The 11,177-nt window shown below is 48.8% G+C and overlaps 1 protein-coding gene across 1 annotated transcript; it reads left to right on the top strand.

Moving 5' to 3' along the window:
- Positions 1-6,768: 6,768 nt before the first annotated feature.
- Positions 6,769-10,580, top strand: Sox21 (SRY-box transcription factor 21). Its single transcript, XM_031362383.1, has one exon. The coding sequence runs from the start codon at positions 8,194-8,196 to the stop codon at positions 9,022-9,024; it is 831 nt and encodes a 276-aa protein (XP_031218243.1). The 5' UTR covers positions 6,769-8,193; the 3' UTR covers positions 9,025-10,580.
- Positions 10,581-11,177: the final 597 nt, after the last annotated feature.

The following is an 11,177-nucleotide window of genomic DNA, read 5'->3' as shown; positions in this document are numbered from 1 at the left end:
AAAACTTGAATAAATCAAGCATCCTTAAGTAGGTGCGGGTCTTGTAAAGTAATTGGGAGCTCTGGCCTGTCCTCCAAGCATGAGGCATTGGAGCTAGACCAAGCAAGAAACGAAAAGGGGCTCCCTTAAGCTCTGGAGTTTCCATGCTGGTGCAGGAACAGTGGCTATGGCTTCTCCTGAGATTTAATAGCACAGTGGCCTAAGAGAAATTGAAGAAAATGAAACAAGTGATGGCCAACTTCATGGGAAAAAGTTAGGCATAACAGGGGAAGGAATGAAGAGAGGAGATAGTGTTCTTACTCTAGGGATAAGGAATGGATGTTTTGGTTGGCCAGCCATCTAAACTAAGAAAATGATAACCCAAAATAACCATGCAGAATATATAGGGGTATGTGGTTCAGCGGCATGAGGCCAGGGATAACTGGATTATTCAAAGTCCCAAGTTCTGGAAACAAACAAAGAAACAAACAAACAAAACCTCGGGAAGTCACTCTTTCTTTCCTAAGTCTCCCCCTTCCCTAAATCTCATCAGTATTGGTGAGTAGACAATGTAGTGTTAACACAAAAGTGGAATAAAGAACATAGAGACAAAAAGAAGACGAAGACTCCCAGGATCTATAGATGCTTTTAATGCAGAAAAACGAAAACAAACAAGTGGTTTCAAGCTGTATGTGGTGGTGCAATCTCTGGTCAGCCTGGGGAAAGCAATGACTCTGTCTCAGAACTCAGTAGGTAAATGAATGAGTTTTTCATTAGTGCTACATGGTTGCCATTTAAAAATCAACATTTAAAAAAATCAAATGAGCTGGGCGGTGGTGGCACATGCCTTTAATCCCAGCACTTGGAAGACAGAAACAGGCAGATTTCTGAGTTCAAGGCCAGCCTGGACTACAGAGTGAGTTCCAGGACAGCCAGGGCTGTATACAGAGAAACCCTGTCTCGAAAAAAAAAAAAAAATCAACTGATTTCTAATTACTGACAATAAGCAGAAAATTAAGCCCATAAACACATCATTTTTTAAAGATAGCATCTTAAAATATACTATTTACCTTAGCAAATAAATATTTTTAAAAATATGTTAAATATTTTTAAATGTATGAAAATGCAATGTATGCTAACTTAAAAATAACAGAAGGTTAAACACACTAAAAACCAATAAATGATAGAGAAACAAAAAATGTACAAAAACACACAAAGATCTCACTGAGAGAAAAATTAATGAAAAGATACTAGGTTCATGGATTAGAAGGCCATTATTACAAATGTTCAGCTCTCAACATATAGGCTTAGAGAAATCTTTTGGTTTCTTTGTTTTGTTTTGTTTTGTTTTTCGAGACAGGGTTTCTCTCTATAGCCCTGGCTGTCCTGGAACTCACTCTGTAGACCAGGCTGGTCTTGAACTTAGAAATCCGCCTGTCTCTGCCTCCCAAGTGCTGGGATTAAAGGCATGCACCCCCACTGCCCGGCTTAGGAATCTTAATTTTAAAAGCTTTCAAAAATAATTGGGATCTTAAAGAATACCTGTAACTAGGTAGGCTGTCCTAAAATTCGTGTACAAATACAAAGGCTGAGTATTCAAAATACTCTTGAATAACAACGAGAGGATTTGCTCTACCAGATAATGAAAAACCAGACATACAACAAAGCACTAGCTTGTAATGCAAACCAGAAAGAACAAAAACCAGTTGTGTAAGGCTAGGTAGCACTACTGAGTAGCGCACCAGCACAGGCTTTGCAATTAATAGTTCTGAGCTTGAGGATCTAATTGGGAATAAGTGAGCCTCATGGTATCTACAAACATTAATTTCAGGTGGATTCTGGTAAGGGGAGAATAATTTCTACAAGATCAAATATCTGAGAGATAATGAAATTGATTTATATATATATATATCAAACATCCCACAGACAATGAACACAGGACAATATCATAGACATAAATGATATACAATTATATATCAATATAGTACAGGCATGCATATATATCCATTTTCATTCATACACACAAATATGAACTAAATCACTAAAGGACCCACTTAAAAAAGAGACATAGCATGAAGTGAATTTCCCACTTCACAGCCTTCATGCTTTGTGCAAACAGCAGGAAACAAGATAGGAATTGTCTATGCATGCTCATCAACAAGGAAGGAAGGGATAGTCTGCATGCAGCACATTTGCACAATCTTGCCAGCTAAGATGGATGAACTGCAGGGAGGTGCAATAAAACCAATGTATCCAACCAACAAGAGTAAATGGAAGGAATCAATAAATAATATATACAAAAGTTTTCTGATAAAATAATTATACAAGTTAAAAAATTCAAACAATCATTTTTAAGGATACATGAGATTTAAGAAAAAATACAAGCATCAAAGGAAGGAACCGGTTCCATTGGGTTTGGGGGCTAAGGGACAGTCTACCACACAGATCATCTAGTTAGGTGTAACTCTGTGGACACATTTTATATTCTAGTTGATAGATTCATGTTTGTTAATTTATTAAATATAACTCAGTAAATAAATAAATGCAAGTTGCTGATAGGTTAATTATGAGAATATACCATGAATTTAGAACTGTGATTAAGTCAAAATTGTGTTTCACAAAAGACAACTGGAGTAGCCAGGAGAGGAGAGGGGAATTGAGAAGGACAGCAGCACCTGGGGTTGGGAAGGCTAACAACCCATAGTCCTCTGCGAGCCCTTTAGCAGCCTTGGCTATCAGAGGAAGAAAGAGGGGAGACTACAGCTACTTGGGGATGATAATGGCTCAGAGTTTGCCTTGGGAGGTGCAGGGAGTGAGATCAGTGCATTGCAGTCCCCACCAAACCTCTTGGCACATGGGCCGTGAGGATGGACCTCAGAGGGCCAGCCCTAAGCGAGTCACAGGAATGCAGGAACCCAGGAGCAACAGTGCAGCTGATGTCCTTCTGTTGCCTGCCATAGGCCTGCCTACTACTGAGGAATCGCTCAGTTACCTGACCTAAGGCTCCTTTTCCGATCCATAGACTGGGGGATGTGACTCTTACTTTATAGCACTTCCCTAAAAGCACAGAAAGATGATCCGTGTAAAGGGTCTAAGAACTTAGTCCTGGCAGCTAAAAAATAAGAAATTTCCTCTCTGAATGAACTCCAGCGCATCCACAGACAATTTCCCAGTCAGTAGGAGGAGCATCCAGGAGGAATTCTTTCAGTTGTGTTCTTCTCCTAATAAACAGTGCTGCTGATGTAATGTTTGAATGACCCCACCCTGCCAACATCACAAGTCACGTGACAGGATGGCCGGTCTGGATTTGCCTCAGCCCACAGCGCCCCAGCCCCTTAAAAGCACTCACCTACAGAGATTAAAGCTTTCTGCTATTTTTGCAGGGTTCTTGAGGCCTAACATTGGGATTTTGTGTAACTGCCTCTCTTAAATTCGTTTAGAAAGCTTTTTTCTGACGGGGGTGGGGTTGGGGGCCTTGAGTGGTGCCGAAGAGTCACAAAAGGACAATTTTGGTGTTTCATGTGTAGTCATTAGGGAAAACTCTTTTAGCCAGTGCCAACTTCCTTGGACACAGTCAAGAAGAGAAATGTGTTTCCAAAGCTCATGAGTACACAACCTTAGCGTTGTGAGCACAGCAGGAATGATGAAAATCAAGGGCTGAAATCTCAAAATGATACGAAAAGGCTACATTTGTAGCCCCTGATGTAACCCTCTTTTCTTGCCTGTTTAATCCACTTGGACCCTGTATCGCCCCACCCCGTGGGATAAAAGACTAGGAAAACAGCGCTGTCACTAAAGCCTAAATAAGGTTGGCTGCTGTCATCATTCCCTTCTTAGCAGGTCAAACCAGCTTCATGGCGTTTCCAGTGAAGTATGACTCTTTCCTAGCATTTGCTTAAGAGCTGAACCTCAATGTTCTTTTAACTATAGTTGTAGACTCCCTGATTCCAGGTGGATCCCACCAAGAGGCTTGGTCTCTGTGTGTTGAAGGTATCCAGAAAGTTGGCTTCCTGAAACAAGTAGGTTGAAATACCACACAGAGAGAGGATGGAGCCAAAGGGAAGGAGAGGAGGAGGGAAAGGGAGGAGGGAGAAGCGGGGGAGGAGGAAGTGGGCAGGAGGATGTTGAAAGGATGGGGGGTGTCTAGGTTCACACTGGATCTCAACCTTCCTGCACCTTTGGGAAGAAGGAAGTGGAGCTGCTCACTTTTGTGTTGCCAGGTATTTTTCTACTCCTACTAGTGTAGTTGCTGCCTCCTAGTGAAGGTTTCGGGACTGGAAAAGGAGAGCAATTATGCAGGAGGCTATGGGGGCGGGGAGGGCAGTGTCGGGACACCCACGGACTTTCCAGGCCAGTCTGCTCTGTTTCCCACTGGATATCTCTGTGGTTCAGGCATTACTGTGTCCCCAAAGACACCAGAGTCTCCTGGTGAAACTAAGTGGGTGGCCTGCTCTCTGGGTGCGTCCTAAGAGTCGACAGGATTCATCATTTCCTTGTCTTTTACTTGGTTCCTCACATTGGCCATTCCCTTTCCTATAACCTAAATGTTCATCGTTCAGATGGGACTGCACCCTAGCTGTTTAAGCATGTGCCACTGCACCGATCTGAATATAACACAGAGCAAATGAAAACCGAATTTACATTTGGATACATACACACACACACAAACGGCTTGGGGGTTTCCCTTACTTGGGGGTTTTCCCTTATTAAAAGCTCTGCCAGGCTCAGGCGAGAGGGGTCTAAAGGCTGATGGATAGCAGGGGCACTACTTTCTTTTATCTCCCAATTATTGGGGATGCTCTTTTCTTCAGATGTGAAGGTCTCAGGACAAGAATACTAAACACCCCCCCAAATCCAGAACTGATAAACCAAACATCTCCCATTTTTGAACTGTGCAACATTTTGTTTTGTGAACACATGAAGCACACACAGTTATTTTCTTTTCATGATGTCTCTGCTTTCTACTGAGCTTTCTAACTTGGCTCATTCGCTAAGAGGGCAATATTACATAGTTTATACTGGGGCTATTCAAAGAAGTTTTATGTATATGATTTTTGACAACACATAGCATAGATAAGCATAGATTTCAGTCATATATACAAACATTTCAATGCAATCATAATTTATTTCAGATTTATAAGATAAATTTGAAGTGCATAAAATTATTTAAAATACCAACATAAGTTAATTTCTTCAATCTCCAATCTTTTTATGTCAAGATAATTTTCATTATTAGACTCAACTTTATTGAGAATGATTAGTGAGTAACAGTTTTCATATATTGTGTTCCCATATACATGTTCTTTGTGTGACAGTGGGTAATATTTTTGTCTCAAACCTATTATGCAAGTTGGTAGGTTGAAAGCTCAGAGATAGTAATTTTGTAGTTTATCATCATGAAACAGTGTATTTAATATCCTAGTCTATGTAATTACACTTGCCAGAGTCTTAACATCGCACCACCCAGAGTCTGAATGACAGTGTCTTCTAGAGTGAGGTAAAGAATTATGATTCTAGAGAAATCAGCTCAATTGTTTTAGCAACAGGAGAGCAAAAACAATACAAAATAAGCGTTTACAAACATGACAGCTAAGGAAAACAGAGACCCACTTAACATGCCACTGCTGACTGGCATGTCTGTTATCACAACAAACATTTCAAAAGCCATCGCTGTTCTTCAATTTAAATAAGCAACAAAACAAGCCCAATTCTTAAGTAAATAGGAGTGCAAAACAATTCATGTCAATGCCATCATTACAAATCAATGGTTCAAGGGTCCTGTGTGTGTACAAACTAAACATAAATTGCAAAAAGACATTTTAAAAAGCTAACTGGGTATAAGAATGTGTTGCTTGCAAACAGCCAAGAGAAGACAAGTAAACTGCCGGAAGCACAAACTGCCTGGGGGGGGGGCCCAGTAATATTGGGGGGGTTGCAAACAAAACTATGCTGTTTGATTTTTTTCACAGCGTCAATTATAATAGCTCTAACTACCAAGCAAGAATACTGTGCTCAATAGCATAAAAACAGTCATTGTAGAACATTTTTAAAATTTTTATTTAGAGAAATGATTTATGCTTTTGATTTGAAGCAGCTTCGCCCTGCCATGCAGTTGAGAGACTGCAAACGTTAAAGAAACAACACAGAGATAGTTCTGACGGCCAGGACTAAAAGCAAGCAAAGCAAGGCAGAAGACAAGTGTTAGAAAGAGGATGCGGGCTCAACCTAGGCTCGCTCCTTTTTCCGAAAGCTTGCCAAAAATGTCCTGTCCACCCTGGGCTATTTTTCACTCCACTACCTCTGAGTGCAATCACCAGGCAAGAAACTGCGAGTCACACCTGGCCCTCCATGGAAAATGAGTACTTTCTTGCCTTTCGGAAACAGTCTCAAACACTTTCAAAGATTCTTTCCCGACCCCCTTCCCCAGGCTTAGCCCTCTTCCTCGCCAGTTTCTGAAGCTCTTTTCCTCGGGTGAAACGCTTTTCATCCTCCCGGAAGAGCCGCCAGCAGAGCCCCAGCCGCGCTGGGCCAAACAGGGGCAGCCGCCGGCGACGCCAAGCTCCAAACAGTGCGCAGACTCCGCGGCGCGCGGCGGCCACTCCACTCGCCTAAACCTGCACTCCAAGAGAAAACAGAGGAGGAGGAGGAGGACGAGGAGGAGGAGGAGGAGGAGGAGTGTTGGGAGGGGGCGATCCTGCTAATTCCAGGTCCGGGAGGGGGCGGGAGGAGGCTCCGCTGGTCCCTCCTCCCTCGCGGACTCCTCCTCCTCCGCACACCCAGGATATACACACACACTCACCCCCGGCCGCGGCTGGACATGCACACCCAGCGCCCGCTGCCGGCGCCCACACTCGCAGGTGGCGACACTCACCTGAGCCGGGCTGCGGCCGCCTCGGGAGCGGCGGAGCGACAGCCTGGGCCCGGAAGGGGCCCAGAGCTGGGAAGGCAGGAGCGGCCCCAGAGCGGACCTGCGATCTGAGGTGATAGATAGCACGCTTTCCTCCATCCCCATCCTCCGGGACCCGGATCCCCGCACCCAGCCAGCCCGCGGCGCCCCGGAGCAGCAGGGATCCAGGGGCTCGCGGGCGCGGCCCCCAGGCGGCCGCACGCTTCGAGGCGCGCTCACCGAGAGGGGCGCGGCTGAGCCCGGGCCGGAAACTTGGGCGAAGTTAGTTGCGAGTGCCTGGCTGCGGCGACCGGAGCGCGGAGGAGGCGCCCGGGCCTGGCCCGCCGCGCCGCACCGAGCCGCCCGCCCTCCACGTCTGCAGGGCTCCGGGAGCCCGACGCCTTCAGCGCGCCCGGGGAAGCTGCGAGCCGGCGGAGCAAGCATGGATCCGGGGACAGCCTGCAGCAGCGAGGCGGAGAACCCGGAGCGTCTCCACTGAGGCCCGGCCACCCAGCCTAGCTCACGACCTCAGCCCGCCTCCTTCCTCGCCTTTCCTGCGCCAGAGCCGGGGAGCGAGACCCTGGAGGCAGCTGCCGGGGGACAGCAGAGCTACGGGATCCGGGGGTGCCATCAGCGCGCCCTGACCCCAACCCCGAAGACCGGCCTCCGCTGCGGTGTTGGTGTCGCTCTCGGTCGCCGCGCTCTGCGCGCCCCGACCCTCCCCCTCCTCCTCCTCCTCTCCGCGGCCACCCCTCCCCCACTCCCATCTGCTTCTGTCAAATGAGAAAGTCACCGGGGAGAACCCAAACACTCCAGCCGCCGAGAGCCCCCTTTGGCACTCGGCTGCACGCGGCGGCGGGCTCCTCGGCTCAACTTGGTGGAATCCTCCGTCGCCTAACTTTCGGGGCGGCTTGGCACTGAAGGCGCTGAAGACAGAGAGGGGAGAGCGGACCCAGGCAGTGGCCACCTGCAGGGAGTTGGCGAGCCAAAGCAACGGGACCGGGACCGAAGGACAGAAAAGCAGAGGGCAAAGTGCCACCGCGGAGTGGGGACACCTAGGAGAACTTCCAGGGTCCCGGAGAGGATTTTTTCTCTTCGAGCTCGGCCGGACAGACCCAAGCGGCCCGGGACGCAGCGCCCCGACCCTGGGCTGGTGGCCTGGTCCCCTCTTCCCGCGCGGGAGCGACGCGGGGACCCACAGCCGCCCGCCGAGCCGGTCCCCGCTGGCAGCCAACATTGATTTCCTCCGGGCGGAGGCCGAGGGCCCGGGTGGCGGCGGCGGCGGCGGCGGCGGCGGCGGTGGGCTGCAGCCGCGGCACGGCGACAGCATGTCCAAGCCGGTGGACCACGTCAAGCGGCCCATGAACGCCTTCATGGTGTGGTCGCGGGCTCAGCGGCGCAAGATGGCCCAGGAGAACCCGAAGATGCACAACTCGGAGATCAGCAAGCGCCTGGGCGCCGAGTGGAAGCTGCTCACCGAGTCGGAGAAGCGGCCGTTCATCGACGAGGCGAAGCGCCTGCGGGCCATGCACATGAAGGAGCATCCCGACTACAAGTACCGGCCGCGGCGCAAGCCCAAGACGCTGCTCAAGAAGGACAAGTTCGCCTTCCCGGTGCCCTACGGGCTGGGCGGCGTGGCGGACGCCGAGCACCCGGCGCTCAAGGCGGGGGCCGGGCTGCACGCGGGCGCGGCGGGCGGCCTGGTCCCCGAGTCCCTGCTCGCCAACCCCGAGAAGGCGGCCGCCGCCGCCGCCGCCGCCGCCGCGCGCGTCTTCTTCCCGCAGTCCGCCGCCGCCGCCGCCGCGGCCGCCGCCGCCGCCGCCGCGGGCAGCCCCTACTCCCTGCTCGACCTGGGCTCCAAGATGGCAGAGATCTCGTCGTCGTCGTCCGGCCTGCCGTACGCCTCGTCGCTGGGCTACCCCGCGGCGGGCGCGGGCGCCTTCCACGGGGCGGCGGCGGCGGCTGCAGCGGCGGCGGCGGCCGCCGGGGGGCACACGCACTCGCACCCCAGCCCGGGCAACCCCGGCTACATGATCCCGTGCAACTGCAGCGCGTGGCCCAGCCCGGGGCTGCAGCCGCCGCTCGCCTACATCCTGCTGCCGGGCATGGGCAAGCCTCAGCTGGACCCCTACCCCGCGGCCTACGCCGCCGCGCTATGACCCCGCGGGGACCCGAGCGCGCGCGTGTACATATGTATAGGCACGGGACGCGGCCTTCCGGGCGGCCGGGGGCCCCGCGGGGATGTACATAGGCGTCTAGGTGGCAGGCAGAGGCGGAGATGCCAGTCGGGGCTCGAAAGGCCGAGCGTGGCAGGGCGCGGGCGAGAGCGCGCGTGGATTCCCCGGGAGCCTTCCCCAGCCGCCCTTCTGCAGCCCACCCGAAAGCGAGCGAGCGGTTGTTAGCGCCAGCGGTGGCTTTCGGCTTTGCACTTCGGAACCTGTTGCGTTTTGACCCACCGAGGTGGGGAGTGGGGGTGGGGGGGAGAAACTTTATGACCATGTTGGGCTTTCCAGTTTTGTTGGTTAGATTTTTGCTTTGGGCGTCTCGTCCTTCCTCCCCCACCCCGCCCCCGGTCCCACTTGGTCCGTGTTGCGTGCGCTCGGTTCTGATGTTGGGTCTGAAAGACCTGGCCGAGGGGGGAGAGCCCACCGTTAGCTTCTTTGAGTCGAGTGACTCTGGGCAGCCTTACTCTGTACTGTTGAAATTCTGCAGACCTCTGCAGAAGCCACCCCGGATCTATTCTTGACCAGTGAGTGACCAGCTCGAATCCGGCCTTTTGTAGGGGAGATGATCGCCCTTTTGTTTCATCCCGTGTGCAAGTCAAAGCAAGAGCTTTTTTTTTTTTTCTTCCCCAAGAACAAGAAATGCAAAGAAATGCGTGTGAGGTGGAAGTTGTTGGTTCGATATTCTACCCCTGAAATATATCTACTTTCTGAGTCCGCTGGCTTGGACTCGTGACGCAGTTTACGAACGTGTGGAAAGTACACACACTATTTCCCCTCAAAGCTGGGCTCACCTTAAGATTGTAAATGTGTGTATGCCAGTGAAAACATTGAGTCTTGGGAAATGTGTTATTTTCTTTGCCCTAAATTTGAGTCGGTTTTAGACTCAATACATGCTGAGCAAATGTCAAAGTTAACTTTTAAGAATTGCGGAACTTTCAGAATCGCAATTTTATCTACTATTAAATCAGACTTTTTTGTCTGGTCGTAATTATATATTTATTACTTAGCAAAACTGGAAAAAACAGAAAGAAAGCACAGAATTGTTTTTGAAAGCTGCCTCTCGCCAGCTAGTATTCCTCTCCCACGCTGAAGTGTTTTGATGTGTTTTTCAGAGCTCCTTTCCCATTTAGCTTATTTTCTAGACCGCCTGCAATTCACTTGCAAATTATGATAAAACTCATTTTAGAAAAAAAAAAAACCTTCCTCAAATTATAGCTTTTTGTTCCTTTTTAAATGTATATATTTTGACTAATGTTTGTGAATGAAGTTGCTAACATGTATTTAGTTTCATTTTGGCTTTATGTAAGATAAAGTTTTAAAAGTTTAAATATTGGTTTTAACTTTTATGTGTAAATGGTTTTCTTGTGCGATCTTCTAATTTAATATTAGATGCGTCTAAGCTATATCTGTAAATTAGAACCTACTATCACTCTGTTCATTTTTTTTGAACAAAGAGTTTAAATAAAGCCTGAACCAGGGAAAAGAGAAAATCCTCTATTTCTTGTTGAGTTCCTAACAAGATTTTTATCTGAGTTGCCCTTATGGTGCCTGGCCCAGGTGAAGTGTAATGTACCCTCCAAAGGCAGTCTTTGTTTCACTTTTGAATAGATTTACTAGGAAATCTAAATCAAGCCATTGTTATTCAGAGCCAAAAACCTGATTTATCACATTTTTAATCCTGAATAGGAAAGATTTAAAAAAAAAAAAACCCAAGTAGTTGCATTATCTTGGGAGGGGGGTGGCATTCATGAACTAGTAGAAGAGAGCTCATTTAAAACATCTGGACTGCTGAGAACCCTCCACCGGTTTCCAGTAACGTTTCCAGAGAGCAAAGTTGCCCGACCACTTTCTCTTGTTTGCAGAACGGCCCCACCACTTAAATCAGTGTAATTTGTTCGCATATCTTTAGGGTATTCCTTATTTGCACTCCAAGGATTTACATGGAAAGGATAATCAGTGCCAACAGAAATGTACAACTTTTGACCTCCTTGGGGCTTTATTCTGTCATGCTAATAGCTTTAAAATAGAAGCTCAGCACTACAGTTCTGAAGAGAGGGCTGGCTTTCCAGTACTAGGCGAGACGCCAC

This window comes from Mastomys coucha, unplaced genomic scaffold (assembly GCF_008632895.1).
Source record: "Mastomys coucha isolate ucsf_1 unplaced genomic scaffold, UCSF_Mcou_1 pScaffold9, whole genome shotgun sequence".
Classification (NCBI taxonomy): domain Eukaryota; kingdom Metazoa; phylum Chordata; class Mammalia; order Rodentia; family Muridae; genus Mastomys; species Mastomys coucha.
This window is presented reverse-complemented; position numbering and strand designations above follow the sequence as displayed.